This window comes from Typopeltis vanoorti, chromosome 6 (genome assembly GCF_054136105.1).
Source record: "Typopeltis vanoorti isolate ZY-2024b chromosome 6, IOZ_Tvanoo_1.0, whole genome shotgun sequence".
Lineage (NCBI taxonomy): Eukaryota > Metazoa > Arthropoda > Arachnida > Uropygi > Thelyphonidae > Typopeltis > Typopeltis vanoorti.
The window spans coordinates 93,832,580-93,850,082 of NC_143554.1; the positions used below are offsets into that span (position 1 = coordinate 93,832,580).

Below are 17,503 nucleotides of genomic sequence, written 5' to 3' on the forward strand. Positions count from 1 at the left end.
CTCCTTTATTCCGGATACTCCTGACATTAGTATAAAGCATAAAAATCTCACTGCTTCTGTACCTATCATTATCCTCTCCAGATTCCACTGGACTCATTGTTAATTGATGTTGTTCCCCTTCCCCCAGGCACCCATTCCCACAAGAGGCCACCTCTGCTACCATCCACCCTGGGAATTCTAGGCTCTCTGCATTGCCACACTGACTCATTGAAAACAGCAATCTCTCCAGATGCCTACATCATTCAAATACAAGTGGTTTCTCGCATACAGTTCCTTTCTGTCCTCAAATGCCCTCCAAGCATCCACACATTCCAATCCTCTCTTCTGACATATTCTATTATAATATTCATTATTATTGTTTTTCTGCTCAGTTCGTCATTATCATACTTGGGTAACACACACACACACTATCTTTCCTGTCTGCATTTTCTTTTGTACAACCTCAAGCATGAATCTCAGATCTTTTGCCACCCGATTTACAATGCCTCTCAAGTCATTCGTGCCCACCATCACAATCATCTCATCCACCCTTTCACTATGCTTAATTGACATAGCCAGACTTTCTATCGTTCCTCCAGGCAGGCACTCCTCTGGCATCCTATCTTGCATACCATGGATCATCGAGTCTCCATACATCACACCTCTTACCACTCTGTTCCTTGATTGCTCAACTGCATTCTTTCCCTCCCTCTCTCTCTCTAATCCTTTCTCTCTGTGTTCCCCTACTTATCTGCTGTCCTGGCATCACTTTCCAGCACTCCCACATATTCTTCTCATTCTTCTCTCTCACTCTCTCCAACTGTTTCCATTCTCTCATCTGCTATTTCCATTCTTTCCTCTTCTATCATTTCCATAACACTCTCTATCCTTCTCTCTCTTCTATTGTTTCTGTTCTCTTCTATCGTTTCCATAACACTCTATCATTCCCTCTCTTCTATTGTTTCTGTTCTCTCCTCTTCTATCTTTTCCATAACTCTCTCACTCCTACTCTGATTCACCTTGCATTCATCTCTTCCATTCGCCTAATCTCATCTCATTCCCGAGACATTCCACCCTTCTCTTTCAGCTCATCTCTCTCTCTCTGCAAGTTAATCACTCTTGCTCGCCATTCATCCTCCCAATCAAGACCATATCCAAAAACTTCGCAATCATTCAAGCCTCCCACACTCCCTACTCTTATTTTTTTTTTCATTCATATTTCACTTGTTATTCTCACCCTCTATCACACTACTCATCTCTCTAGATTGAGATTCTCCTGCCCCTGATGCAACGAGGTTGGTTATCGTAATATCTAACTCACTAAGTTCTTCCCATTGCCTGCATTTTGCGCATATATGCACTCCCCTTCTCTCACCTGCCACATATCCAACTGCTGGGATTCAGACATACCACAAGCACTGCATGCCACAAAATCCTGTAGTATGTTATGCAAAATATAGTCCTTAAATGGGGGAGGACTTAATGACATGCCATTTGTAATTGGAGCTGCAGCTGCTGCCATCATTCAAATAATGCTGAGGAACTACAACAACTAAACACTTTACTATACAGTGTTATATGCTCTACTGTAAGCTAATTTACCTATGCAATACTGTAAGTATAAACTATATTTAACTATACTAAATAATTAAAACTCATCTTCTTCTTCTCTTCCACTGCAGATGCTTCCGACTCTGACCTCGCCTTCTCGGTAACCTAAACATTATTGTTTAAAAAAAAATAAGTAAAGATGTGAGATTAGAATAAGACTCATCTTTGAAGTTTAGACAGAGTAAAGCATCAGCACCTTCTTTAAATAAATGTTTGAACTTATGGCAGCAACAATGGAATAAATGTGTTTCAGACCATAGAATATTGTGGTTGGTATAATTTCAATGTTGTGCAAAGCAATATTTTTTTTAGATTTCCTGTTAAAGTTTTAAGATTTGTGTTCTTACATTTGTGACAGTCACACAGAACTTCGTAGACACTAGGAAGAGCAAGAGGGGATCATTTATATTTAGAAGATGGGAACTGTTATGGTTTGTTGAAAGAAATGAATAGCCACTAGATTATACTTTTTAAGGACTCTAGAGATTGGTCCATGATGGCGATGCCAGAAATGTATGAGATAGGAACGCTTTGTATTGTTTAATTGTTATTTGTTGACTTATAGGAATCAGAAATATTGTGTGGTCTGCTCTGAGAAGCCATTGAAATGCATATACCATTTGATATCCAGAAGTTGCAGTTTAAAGAATATAATGTGAGCACAGTATAATAGAATTTTCATAATTCCAGTCTTCTGAGAAGGATGGAATTTCTGATATATGTTTTGTAGCAGGTTGCTGTTGAGTATAGAATCCAGTAAAGGTAGGATTTGATAAACAGAAGCAATTAGTTCTGATGAGCAGTGAATGTTAGATGTCTAGGAAATCTAGTTTGTTTCCTTTTTCTATTTTTATTGTAAAATTAATTTGTGGATGTAGATTGTTTGTTTTCGAGAAATACGGGCAATGTATCTTCATTTTGCGGGGGGGGGGGGGCAGATCACAAAGACATCATCTACATAACATACCAAAACAAAGATTGAGGGTGTATGAATGTGATTCTTCTAGATTTTCTACATAAAAGTTGGCAAGAGCAGAGAGAGAGAGAGAGGGACTCCCCATAGTGTTCTGTTCAACTTGTTTATAGATTCTGTTCTGACAAAGCAAATGACCTGAGTGAATGACAAAAGTCATTATTCGACTTTGGTTAAATAATATGACTATATCTAGTGGAAAGGCATTTTTTTAAAAATAATAATACCGTGTTTCCTCTGTTATTCATTTACGTTATTCTGTGTATAACATCATGCAGCTCTTGCTATTTTAAATAATTTATTGTTCGTGTCCTACTTTAAACTGCCTAATGCCACTGATGAAGATCTGTAATTTTCAGGTTGAAATATATGGCTACTAAATGTATTACTCACTCTTTTCCTTTTGCTATTTTGTTAATTTGTGAAATTTTATGACACAAGTATTTGCTAAAACAACAATGCTATGTGGCTCCATCTTGACTATTGTGTACATTTGGTCACCTGGATATCTTGGAGATCAGGAGATAATCCAGAAATGAGTATCCAAGCTGGTGACATATCTGTGAAATACTCCCACTTGAGCTTAGATTGAAGATCTGTGGGTTGCAGAGTTTAGTTGACAGGCTGAAGAAAGGAGATGTGGCAGAAACTTATGAGTTACTAAAGGAATTCCATGAGATTGATACAAAAGAATTTTTTCAGTACATGATAAGTAGGGAAAGAACAATGGTGGGGTCACTCTGGAAAGTTTTGTTAGAGGATGATTAATAAGGATATGCAGACTAAATTTTATGATTCAGAGTGGTGAATGAGCAAAACTAATTGCCAGAGGTAGTTATAAGTTCCCATTAAGCAGAGGTAGGATGGTTAGTTTGGGTTTCCTGCGATGAGTTTAAGGGGAAATAATAAAACCTGTATAATAATAATAATTACTCTGAGTTGCCAGACCTATATTTTCTATCATTATCTCCCCTACTTTTTCTCTAAGCTTGAAGACCATATTCTTTCTTTCTGTCTTCACATGCAAAATCTTAGTTACCTATTACTGACCTTTCTTGTGTGTCCATATATAGTCATCTGGATTCCATGAAGACGAGGAGAGTATAGATTATCAAACCCTTGTAGGGCCTGAACCACCATAACAGTGTGGTCTCTAGCTCTTAAACTTCTTTGTCCTTGCCATTAACCCATTTCACTTGGGGTTAGCTCTCCTAGTCCATAATTGCCAGGATATTTGATGTCCCCAACTGGGCAGTTTGGAGGTCTTTTTTTTATAAGGGATATCCATGGCAAATAGGATCTGCCACATCCCCTTGGTTCTGTACATACTTCCATTACCTTCTACATCATGCAAAGGTTGATCCATACCATCTAAGCCAGCACTCAGTAATTTTATCAGCAATTTTGCTCTAAGCAGTTAAAGAAGCTTCTAGCTTCTTCATATGCTTGGAGCAAATTCATGTAATATAATATTCATATAATAAAATGAATAACTTTGCACTTAGTAAACATGAAACTGAAAAACAGCTCATTAACATTTGCATACAGAATCAGTATCAGATATCACCAGATATTCAAGATTTTGCATATGAAGGTAGAATGAAGAATGTGGTCTTCAAGGTTTGATAAAAAGGAGAAGAGGAGATGATATTTCTTTGTGCCATTGCATATATTCCTCTGTCTGGATGTTCCCTCCTCCAGCCATCCCTGATGTTGTTAATATACAAGTTAGAGTTGTTCAAGCATAGAAACCTGTGGTACCACCCTATTGGTCATCCTCATTTTCTTCAACTCCATACATCATTTGCTGATACCTGTCAGTCAGTCAGTCACTCTCCACATCCATTATCTTGTTTGTTATTCATGGAATCTAAATGCCTAGTTGACGAGTTTAAAAGGCATATACGCAAGAAGTATATCCTGTCTTATACTTCGAATAAATCAGTTTTCTGATGATCATTACATAACCCAACTGTCTCTCAACCCATGTACCCTCTGCTGAAAACTGCCATCATGATTTCTACACTTAATTCCAAGTCTGTAAGAAGAATGAGTAATTACTGGCCAACATCTGTTTACTATAGGGCTTGAATCTAGCAAACCATTTTCTTTTCTTCTTCTTTCATTCTATCTCGATTTCTGTTCTTTGGAACTCTTTCCTGCTGTTCAAGAAAACACGTTAATAGATTGCTGATTTTCCCCTTAACCTCTTGCCCACATAAGACATAATTATCTATAAGCTTGCTTGCTTTTAGATAGCAGGTTGATAAGAAAAAACCCTATAGAACCTCTCCCTTTCAAAGCACAACTAAAAAGCTTATTTCCACAGTTCATCTGTTGTGTAGAGTCTGGCTTGTAGAACCTTTACTGCTTTCCCCATGAAAGGAGGGGGGGGGGGGAGTTTGGTCCTTATGAGATGTTTGCCATGTTGCAGAAGAATATCAGTTTTGCTACCTTGGCAGAATCATATCAGCCTGGTATTAAGTTCTGTATAAAACTTGTCTTTGAATAATGAATATAGAAAGAGCAGATTTCATTATTTTTTATGCTTTAATCATGCATATAATTAGCTCACTGAAAAAGTAGCTAAAAAGCATGTATCAAGAGGTGGGTAGAAGGGAGTTCTCTAAACTCTATAATTTTAAATATATGTATTGCATTACATTGCATTGTACAGCTTTGAATTACACATAAAGTAGGATTACTTTAGATTAATTAAATCTAGGAAGTGGTTTGTAAACAGTATAGTATGTATATTAGGATCAGAGTCTGTAAAATTTTATTTCTGTAGATAGAAAACATAAAAAATTGATGCATTTAATTCCAAAGAATGGAATTTGAGTTGGAAGTTCTGACTGTGTGTTATAATTGTCATATGAAGTTATGCTGGACCATGTGAGGTGTGAAGAAGGTAACATTAGGTTTATTTGTAAGCACTGCTTAGAAGTAGTCAGATTAAAGCAAATTCTACAGATAGTACATAAGTCTTGAATGATGCCATGTACAAGTGCATCTGGGGTAAGTCACTGAAGGTTATTTAGATATCATATTAGCTGATGGCATATCACTTAAATGTGGTGGACATTTTTCAGTGTCCAAGTTGAGGATAAAGGGTTCTGGGATAAAAATGACAAATCAGGTATAGATAATTTTAGGTGAAAATAGCAGCATTTTATTGGATGAATCTGATGTAGAGAGAGATTTTAAAATCAGAATCCATTGCTTGACTGCATGTTAGAATGTAACACATAATCTAGCAGTGCTGGATTTAGGATATATGGTGAACAGAGGTTGGGAATATTTTATATAAGATCAGTTATATAAGGTAGATAGATCATGTTTGCCTGGAGATAGTATAAATGATCTGAATAAAGCTGTTTACAAAGAAATGACAAAATTCTGAGGTGTATGCTAATGGAAATGAATTTGAAAGGTTAGTTAATTAACAGCATATTTACATGCTGCAGTATACCAGCAGTCAGTCAATATTAATACACTAATCCATTCAAGAGTTGGTTAATTGTAGATTTTAGTTATTTGAACATCAATGAGCGATCACTATATATGTGAAGTTGCTAATATTTCACTGGATGTCAAATCGGCATCTTTGGAGCACTGAACACAGAACATTCAACAGATAGTTGTGTGACCTGCACAGACCGCACCATACTTTCTGAGGTAGAGAAGCCTCATAACCAGTGTTGATTGTAAAGACAGTCTCTCTGACTTTTGATGATCTTCTATTTAATTCTGTGTATTCAGAGTCTAGTCTGCCATTCCTGACTTGTAAAGAACTTCAGCTATCTTTTCAGATGCATCCTGGATGTAAAGGATGGAAAATAGTTTATTGTTATCATGTGAGTCAGGTGGGAGAGGGATTAGGGATATGCAGATTTTGCTTGTTTTTACAGGGTTTGTAGCCATTGACTAAGAAAAAGGTGTGGCAAAATTAACTGAGTTCTGTGACAGGGAGTGGTTAGCTTGTCCGCTCTCCAGCCAAGTGGCTGCGGGTTCAAATCCCGCTGTGGGCATGGACGTTTGTGATTGTCCTACAAACTTTGTGTGGAAAGGGGATCTGTGACCCTACCACTATTCTAGCAGAAGACTGTACTAACCTAACTGTACCTCACATGGTTTTGACATTGCCAAAACCATGTGAGGTACGGCAGTGACCATACGGCATCTACAGACGTCAAATGTGAAAATTTTTTGTGACAGGGTCTCTGTCATTAGAACGAATAGCTCTTGCTCTCTGTATTTTGAAGATCCCTTACTGTTAGGATGAGTGATGGTGTTATTGCTTATGTAAGTACCTTCATTACGTATAAGTTTCCTAATGAACACACAAATAAAAAATAAAAAAAATAGCAAATCATTTGGAAGATGTGTGATGAGCGTGCCTTGGGATGGAAGGCAGTTGACATTGATGTAAAGTGACTGTACATTTATAGTTCATGTTTTCTTGCATGTTTGCAGAGTATGTAGCATTTTACCATTGGATCTTGCACAATGTGGAATTAAAAATTGATCCAATGGCTAAATGCTAAGTTGCTACATAGATCCATATATAAACATGAACGTTCATATAAAGAAAGTGCTGAAGCCTTACTTCATAGACCTAATCTTAATTATAATTAAGGGGATACAAATCCCTTGTTGTTCAACTGCCAGTAAGCAAAACTCTAAGATCGAGAACTACGAATCTATGAGTTTCATATATACCGAAAAACTATCAGCGAATCCAAGTGTAAATGACCACTTGATAACACCAAGGCAACTCGAAGCAAAGGTGGAGCAAGATCCCTCGCTATCTTGATATTTTCTCATAATGTAAAAACACAGCTCCTAGGGGATGTAATACTGTAATTACGTTATGAGGAGAGGTCACTACCCAGACCAGTTTCAACCTTTTTTGAGGTCTCATCAGTGAGTAGGTAGACCTGGAAGATAACAAGGTTTAAGTGCAAAGAACTTACATACCTTTAGTATACGAATGCCATAAAGGTGTGTTTGTATATTATAACATAAATTGAAAACCAAACGACTATTTTCTGGCATTCTTAATTATTATTAAGGATGCCAGAAAAATAGCCATTTGGCTTTCAATTTAAGACCTAATCTTAATTGGAATGACTGTTAAACTATTCCAAAAGTTTGGGAAATTGTTATTCAGAATTGTATTAAATAAATTTATCTGTTATATTTTAATTTAATTTAATTAGTTCTATTTCAGCCCATTAGTTTTAAACAATGAACAACCAGTATATGTACAGGGATTCTAATTTAATTTAAGCATGCATGCTACTGTTTTTTTAATTCAGTTTCTATTGTTCGATAATTGTACTGAATGCCTTATGTATCTTGTGATACATAAGATGGAATATTTACATAATAAAAAAGTTATTTACTGTGACATATGTGTTATTCTCTAGTTACTTCCAAGTGTGGTTCACCAGATGCATAACTTGTGCAATATCTATGCTCATCTTATGGGGGCCGAGATGAGCAGAAGTAAGGTTTTTAAATGTGTACAATACATCCAACTCAGTTGCCACAGTTTGACTTCTCTTTTCTGCATAAATTTTTTTGCAGCAGATAATTGCAGCTTGTGTCATTCTTGCCTATTTTGCTAAATCTCTCCATGTTGGTATCCATTTCCACAAGTAACCAAATTTCATTATTAACAGAGGAAATGCCTCTGCCAGTTTTTTTCTACTGGCAATGCTTTTTTTTTAATTTTCTTTTTTTCTTGTTCTGAAACTTTCCAAACTTTTAACTCTATAAGACCTCCATTTGAGAGCCCTTCTTCCTCATGCATGTTTTTGAATAAGTTACAGCATCTTTGACCTATAAGTCTTACATCTTAGCTTAAAGCTTTTGCTGGACCTTTAACTTGTACATGAATCTGCAATAAAGGATAGGTCTTGGATTTCATGACATCAGAGAAATTGTGATGTTCATATTACTTAGAAAATCCTCTCTGTGATAGTAATTCTTTGACTTTGAAAGGGAAATTTACTAAAAGAAGAAATGATAATTAGAAGGCATTGTGGGTGAAATTTCACAAAAGCTGCCTTTGAGGATATGATAAGAGAATTAAGAATACGTCTGTTTAATACAACTCAATACATTATTTACAGAAAATGAGACTAATGCAAAATGGATAACACAGGGCTATCTTGCATAATTTAACTAAATTTATCCTTAACTGTAAATTTTGTAATAAACCTGGAATTGATATGATGAATAATGAAGTTATTAAAGAAATCTGTTGTAGGGGAAAAAAAAAAAAAAAAAAAAAAAAAAAAAAAACTTCAGAGAGAGAACAGCAATTTGTTTGTAAGTGTGATATAAACAATAACTATCATTATTTAAATTGTTAAAGATTGTAAAGTAAAATTGGAATTACAGCTAGGAATGCCAAGATTAATCTTGACATTCTTAGTTAGCTGCAGCTCACTTTTGGGATGATTTGAATGACACAACAATCATTTTGGTTAACTTCTGTGAATTCATGTATAACATTTTTATTATCGAGTACTTTTTAGTTATAATCTATGTCAAAAGTTTTAAGAATTGTGTGAAAAAAGTCCATTTAAAAAATTAGCTACTGCTAAGTATATACCATCACCATCTCTCTCTCACACACACACGAATTAGTGTAGAGTTAATGGACTTGACTAATTTATTTTTAAGAACTTTGTGTTCCTCACAAATCTTAGTAATTAAAGTTAGAGAAGAATGTGAGAAAGGGTGGATCATATGTATTATATTGGACAAAAAGAAAAGCTTATTAGCACAACTCATTTTTTTTTATTCACTTCAGGTGAAATTTATTACCAAAATCTGGCATCCTAATATAAGTTCTGTAACAGGAGCTATTTGTTTGGATATTTTGAAAGATCAGTGGTAAGTCTTGTTTCATTTCCTGTATTATTTTGTTCTTTTTGTAAGTAATAAATTTTCAGGTATAATTGTACAGTTAAAGTGATATACAAAGAATATGAAGAAACCATTTTTGGAATTATTTGTTGTATAGAATATTCATAATGTTGTACACCATAATTTCTGATGGTTCTTATATAATTTTTATTTATTTATTTTTAATGTAAATTCTGATCACACAAGATTATAAACTCTATTATGTTAGTACTGCAGATTGGTTAAGAGTTACATAAATTGGAAGCCCTGATCAAAAGATCAGACCTGAAACTTTTATAAGCCGCTTCAGATTTTCAATATAGTCTGGTGGTGATGGTCTCTCTCTCCAGGTAATGAAATTCATATACTACCAAAAGACATTCACAAACATCCATTTCTGTGGTAGGATTTCAATCCACAGCCTGGTTGTAGAGTGGACGTTCTGTCCACTTTGCCATCCAGGTCAATAAATTTTTAATATCACTTGCCTTTTTTTAATTCAGTCAAATATTATATTAAAAATTTGGAACTAGAAGATCAAAAGTTGATTCTAGGATTCATTTATGTGTGTGGCTCAAAAAAATTATTGCATTTTCTTCATAATGTTGGTATAGATAAGTAATAACATATCACATTTACCTAAATTGTAAAAATAAGTACTTATTATTAACTCTGTTTCACTAGTTTCAATTTTTTTCCATAAAAATATTGGTATACTTTTTTTTTAAAAAAAGTGCACATTTCATCATTCCAGTATATTGAAATGTATATTAATTTTAATATAAAAGTATATTAATTTTAAATTAAATTAATTTTTTCATTATTAAAATTTAAATTTTTTAATTTAAGCTGATACTAAGGTATTAAATTTTTAACCAAATATTATCATTATAGCACTAGGGAGTCCAAGCAGCGCTTATTCCTAAATATCTGGCATCTCTCTCTCTCTCTTTATGAATATATTAACTGAAAATACATTCACATCTAACAGTAGCTCATATCCTTCATATATTCCCTACATGCTGTGAGAAGAACTTGCATCTTTCTTGTTTATTGATCATATTCCAGGAATGACGAGTTGTACTGCCTTGACTTCACTTCATACTGACCACACTGTTAGTCAGCTGCCAGGAATGATCCTCAATCTCCTGCATTGATGATCAAGAGAAATAATCTACCATACCAGAATCCGAGCACTGCATTCCTCCTGTAATTTTTCAACAAAAAGACATCAGAAAATTACTAAATAACTTGGATACTGAAAAGTCTCCTGGTCTCAATGGCATCTCTCCATTTGTTCTGAAATATTGTACTCCAGAGGTAACACAGTTCTGTATTATCTATACAACCTATTATACATAGTTGGTATTTATCCCATCATGTGGAAGCAATCACATATCTAGTCTATTAAAAATAGGGAGATAGAAGCCTACCATCAAACTACTGACCAATTGCCATCACCTCAGCCCTTTCCAAAATGGAGATCATCAGTAACAACTTCTCCACTACCTAGAGGCCCATCAATTAATCAGTGACACAGTATGGATTCTGCCATTCAAGATCCACAACTGACAAGACCCTTAGCTTACATCACCCACCACTCCACCACAACATTGAGCTGCGAGCTTCCTCTCTGGTCATTCACTGCATGTCATGGTTGATGGTTCCTTCTTTTCGAGCTTTGACACTAATGTAGGAGTTATCTGGGCTCAGTCCTATCACCTACCCTCTTTCTCATGTGCATAAATGACTTACTCTCATCACTACTAATCCTATCCACAGCTTTGCAGATGATAGTACTTTCCATTCATCCTACCCATTTGACAAACCACGTAGTGCACAGAGATTCCAAGCATCAAGATCATCTCTACAACACTAGTTGTAGAGAGTACCTTAAACATTAATCTATGTACTATCCTTCAATGGGATGAGGACAATATCTTGTTCAAAATGCAGTTTTGCTTCTTGCAAAAGAAATCCCCGCTCACATTCCTTTAATTTCAATAATACACAAATCGCCAGACAAGATCAGATCTCTCTCTCTCTCTGCTTGGACTAGCATTCACCTCAAGCCTCTCCTGGCATAAACACACATCATTAGTTTCCTCAGCACCCCTCCCCCCAAAAGCTAGACATTCTCTTTTGCAAGATGATGTTTTTTTACACCCAACCAATGCTTAATAGTATCTTCTTCTTTTTCTACGTGTTATTCCCACTTCCTATGCAGGGTCCGCGTGTTACTTAGATGCGACTTCTTGTTGGTACTACCCCCAACCGACCCGTCGCCTGGTCTGCCGCTGGGGGGGGGGGGGAGATTTTTTTTTTTTGACTGTAGAGGCGTGTGTTCACGAGGCCGGTTTGCCTGCTTGCGGGAAGAAAAACGCCAGATAAACTGGCAGAAAAAACCCTACTGACCGTGCCCAAGACTGGCTAACTTGGCTATGCCTGAGGAAGATCCTCAAATTCCTCACGTCTACAATGGGAATCGAACCTGGGACACTCCTTCCCCAGGCATATGGTTGCGAAGCGCAAAGCCACTAGGCTAACCGCGCGGTTCAATGCTTAATAGTATACAAGTCTTAAATCTTGTATACTATACAAGTATACTATAATCTTGTATAGTATACAAGTCTTAAATCTGCTGATGCTTAGCATACTACACACATTTCAGCTGGAGCACTTAAAACTTCTTTAAAATTTCTTGATGCTGTCCAGAGGAGAGCAATTCAGCTCGTAGATGATTCTTGTCTTACTGATGCACTTCAATCTCTATCTCACAGATGCAGTGTTTCAGCTTTGTTTCTATTCTAAATGTACTTCAATAGTCATTGTTCCACTGAACTGGCTGCCATCGTTTTTCCTTCCTGTTGCACCTGTTTATACAAGAGCAGCAGCAGCTGTCCAGCATCCCTTTACTGTGCAACTGCAAACACACTGGACTTGCTTTTTTTTTTTTTCCCTCTTTTATTCCATTTATCTCTATCCTCTGGAACAGCCTATGACGAGAAGTGTTTCCAAACAACTATAACCTGCAACTCTTCAAAAGAAATGTCCATAAACTTCTGAGTCTTCACCTGCACCCTAGACACAACTCTGTGTTTATAGGTTCTTTGACATCTTGTGTATGGAATCATATCTCCTAAAACTAGTAAAGTCACCCACTATTTGGATAACTTTACTAGTTTTGTCATTTTTATAATGTGAGGGTCATTGACATCTTTCAAATTGGGTGCTCATAAATTGGTTCAGATTTTCATCATAGAAAACTGTTTGTGTGCATTTTTGTCACAAATGTGCTGTTCATCTTGACCTAGAACTAAGAGAATTGCAAGAAACTGGCTTCTCATGACATATTCAACAGAAAAACTAAATTTTTACTTCTTATATGTCAGTTTTGGGATTAAGTGATGAAGAAAGATGAACATCTTTCACACTGTTTTCTTCTTCTAGGATTTATGGGACCAAAATAATATCTGTGCCAGACTATCCCAACAGTCAATTATTTTTTTTTTATCTGTGGTGGAAAAATTTGTACAATGCCTCTCAGACTGTCTTATGCCCCTTTGGTTTGTGAATGAAAGCATTATTACAAGCTCTAGATATCAGGGCAACCAATACTGCATGGATGCCACTAAATGCATTATCACCATGCCACAACTGCATTCCATTCTCAGCAGTTTCTTCTTGTGCAGATTAGTGAAACATTCTGTCTTTTCCTCCCTCTTCTAGCAGCTCTTTCAAACATACAGAGTGGAATACTCTGATTTTGTACCTATCTACAGACTATTCAAAATCATTGTCTGAAGTCAGGTTTGCAGTGTTTGTCCGGCCATCATAATATATAATCATATCCCAAAAAATGTACCAACTATACTGTTGAGATGCATACAATAGAGTTTGCATTAAATTGTATAAAATTGAAAAGCTACCAAAGGTGTATTATTTATACTGTTTAAAAAAAGCTCTTTTTAGGCACTTATTTGGTCGACCAACAACATCCACTATTCTCCCAGACCCAACATTTGTTCTTTCAGATAAGTAGGCTCCATTATTTCTCGATACTATCATGTTGGTATCGAGAAATGAGGCTACCGATGCTGCAACAAGGTCAGTATCATTCCTTAAGTTGCCATTATCTTCCTGTTCCTTACATATATCCCAGTAGTAAACATCATGGAATAGAGAAAAGAACTACATATTCTACCAGATTCAGCCTGAAATTAAATTCTAACAGTGTCTAATTGTTGTTGTTGTTATTTGGATTTACAGCCAAAAGAAGTAAGGCTATGAGGCTAGCATATTTTGTTTGTGTGTGTGTGCATGCGTGCACACGCTGCTAAACGGACTGGCTTGCCTGTTTTGCAGGTGAAACACCTATGTTCTGGGGGGGGGGGAGGTAGAACCTGCCACCTCCATATGAAACCAGTTAACTCACCTTCATTTGAAAAACCCATATAAAGGTTCTTCACATCTTAGATGGGATTTGAATTATTGATGCCAAGAAATTCTATTCTTGGTTTAATCCTTTATCCAAGTGTAAGCTAACAAAGTTTTGTGTGTGAAGTATCTTCACGACTGGACTACATATATATATATAGAGGCTAATGACTTTACCTCAATTGCCTTAGCATCCTATAATGTAAAGCACACATCCTTTAGGGTGTGAAAAAAACTTTCAACATAGGATTTGAAGTTATGTCTTTCCAACCAGAGAGCTTCGTCGAAACCGTCTGTGCTAAAAATGCTCCTCTGACAATCTAACCTGTGCAGACTTCAGAAAGAGGAAACTTTTCTTGCTTGGCTGTACATAAGCCATGGTCATCTTACACATTCTTTCCTATTGAGGGATGATGACATGCTTGTGTGTGTGTGTGTGTGTGTGTGTGTGTGTGTGTGTGTGTGTGTGTGTGTACTGTAGTTCTTCATTAACTATCATACATGTTTTAATCAAGTGGCTCATTTTGTCAATGTGCACAGTCATTATTTTATCACTTTTAATAATCTTAGTGGACCCTATATGCTCATTCAGATTTCTTCAGTATATAGTGTTATTTAATTTCTACAAATAGTTTTATATAGTTATATATACATTTATACTTTAAAAGATAAATTGTTTTTTATTTATTAATTTTACATTATTCAAAATGTTGACTTATAATTTATTTTAATCCTTTAAAATTTATTGGCATCCACACTATAGCTGAAGTTGATAATTAGCCAAAATAAATAAATAAAATCAGACCAATCTAAATTCAAAATTTAAACCATTACCTTACAAAGTGTGTTCAAGATTAGATGATGTTTGTGAAAGAAAACCAGAGTACCTGAAAGAAATCAATTCAACATGTAAAGATCAGGTAACATGCTGAGAATGACAAACGAATATATATTCACCTTTGTTACTCAACCAGTATGTGCGACGTGATTTCCCACACCATATAGATTAGCCATAAATTCATACTTATGGCTTTTTATTCCCTCTCCTTTATTCTTTTGCATCTTTTTTTATTTTATTTTGTTTTTATATGCATATTCATACCCAAACATGGAACAGTATTGAAATGGCCAGCCAACTGCCTTACTTAGATAGTTATTATACATCAGAACCCGCCTGGGAAAACATTTCCATGTATTTTCACCCCTAATCTTATATACTATCTTATATACCCTCTTAAATAGAGCCTTGTTCAATGAGGTATAACAAAACAAACCCCTGCTGTTCATTTTGTATAGACCCTGAGCTAATCTCTCATATGTCTCTTATTAGCTAAATTCAGATTAAAACCAGCCAGTCTCATGTCTGGGGATGATCTGAAAGTAATGTCTCCATTGTGATATCTCTCCACCTACAAGAGATATGTCAGCAGAGGGGGAAAAAAAAATCCCTAATGAAAATTAAACAAATCAGGCTCCTACTATTCATCTTATATATGCTCTGAAGTAACTTATCTTCATTGAATCTTTTGTCTGTCTGCTATTAGCTAAATTCAGGAAGTTATATAACCATCCAGTTCTCATAAATACGAGGGGTAAAACATTTTACTGCTGGGTTACAAAGTATATTATGCTAGACTCTTGTTTAAATCCTTTACTCAAGTTTAACAAACAAAGTAACAAAGTTTGCATATTAAGTATCTTCACAACTAGTCTACTTGAATATTAATTTAGCATATGATGATACACAGTGGCAATGAAGCCCATAGAAGCAGGTATGACACTATCTTATGAAACTAATATAATGCTGTTGGTTGTAATGTAATTTTCTCTGTGCAAAATATTGTATATTCTCGTGCTGATTTGCCTGTGTGCAGGATTAAAATCCCAAGTTTCTAGGATAAAAAACTCTGCTGCCAATGTATGAGATTGGCCAATTGGTCTATCTTAGACCATAATGGAAGTGTTATTGCTGATCCCAAAGCTATTGCAGACACTTAAAGAGAAAATTTTGCCAGAATCTCAGCAACAGCCTGAATTTCTAATACTGAAAGAGCAGCAAGAGAAACAAAGGCAAATTTTTTTACCAATGTTCTTGAACCATGCAATCAGCCATTTGTTAAGGAGGAACTAAAAAAAAAAAAAACTTATACAGTCTCACCCTAGTGCAGTAGGGCCTGATGATATCCATTATAAAATGATAAAACATCTACCATCATCTTCTGTGGATCTCCTCTTAATATACAACAGAATACAGTGGTAAAGTGGTTAGCCTTGGTTAACTACGGTATTCCGTTCCAGGATTACCGTCGTTATCCAAGGTGCAATTCCCCATAAGATTTAATTGAAAATCGATTAATTTTTTCCGGCTCCTCCCCACAATCATAGTACATTTTGAAAATGCAGATAAAACTCATTTAAAATGTCATTAAAATATGGTAAATATCATTTATTTATTATACAGTTGGGGTGTATATGTATTTGCTACAAAAAAATTAACATTAATAAAATGAATTGTTCATGAAAACAGTTTTTAATTATCAATCTTCACCAGAAGGACAATTGGGCTCACTTCGGAGTTTTTTGACAAATGGACCTGTAAAAAACATATCTACGGTTGTTTGCTTCTGTCTCTTTTTTAAAATATTTCTGAAAAACTGCATAGACTTTTCATTAAATAGATCTGCAGTTCTGATAACCTCAGATTTGTTTGGATTCCATTTCATAGCAACATTTTGAACTTCCTCCCACTTTGCCAAAACATTTTTGATTTCAGCAGTCGTAATTTGTTCTTTCTCTCCATCCTTATCTTCAGATGAAATTTCCATTTCCTTTTCTTCACATTGCTGCTTGATAAGTTCTTTTAGCTCGTCACTAGACAGTTCTCGGTCATGCATCTCCAATAATTCTTCAACATCTTCTTCCTCTACTCCCAAAAGATCATGAGCAGTTGCCACAATATCCTTTACCAATTTGTGTCTTTCATCTGAAGTTTCTTCATTACCAAAGGGAGGACACAGTTTCCTCCATGCTGCTTTGAGACATTTCATTGTTACTTCTTGCCAAGCCTTTACAATTAGCCTAATTGCTATGACAATGTTGAATTCTTCCTTCCAAAATTTTCTTAGGGCTATGTTGGCAGCCTCATACATTTCAAAGCACTTGGTAAAAAGTGCCCTTGTGTAAAGTTTTTTTAAAATTTGCAATTATCAGCTGATCCATAGGTTGAATCAGAGATGTAGTCTTGGGAGGAAGAAAAATCATCTTGATAAAATCTAATTCCTCTGGTAGCTCTTCTTGTATGCCCGTTGGATGGCCAAGTGCGTTATCCAAGGTTAAAATGGCTTTTAGAGGCAGATTGTTTTGCTCAAGATAGGGTTTGACATTTGGTCCAAACACTTTGCGAATCCAGTCTCTAAATTCTATTCTTGTGACCCAGGCTTTGCTGTTAGACTTCCACAAAACACCGAGATTGGATTTAGAGACATTGAACTTTTTGAATGCTCAGGGATTCTCTGAGTAGTAGATTAACATTGGTTTTACCTTGCAGTCTCCACTTGCATTTGCTGCTAAAAGCAATGTTAG

The 17,503-nt window shown here is 35.6% G+C and overlaps 1 protein-coding gene across 1 annotated transcript in view; it reads left to right on the top strand.

The window, feature by feature from the left end:
- The window catches only part of Ubc4 (ubiquitin conjugating enzyme 4), a 141,544-nt gene that overhangs the window by 49,278 nt on the left and 74,763 nt on the right, over window positions 1-17,503 (top strand). The window contains exon 3 of the mRNA XM_090395034.1: window positions 9,390-9,472. Coding sequence (XP_090251160.1) covers window positions 9,390-9,472 — 83 coding nt within the window. The remainder of the gene's footprint in view (window positions 1-9,389; window positions 9,473-17,503) is intronic.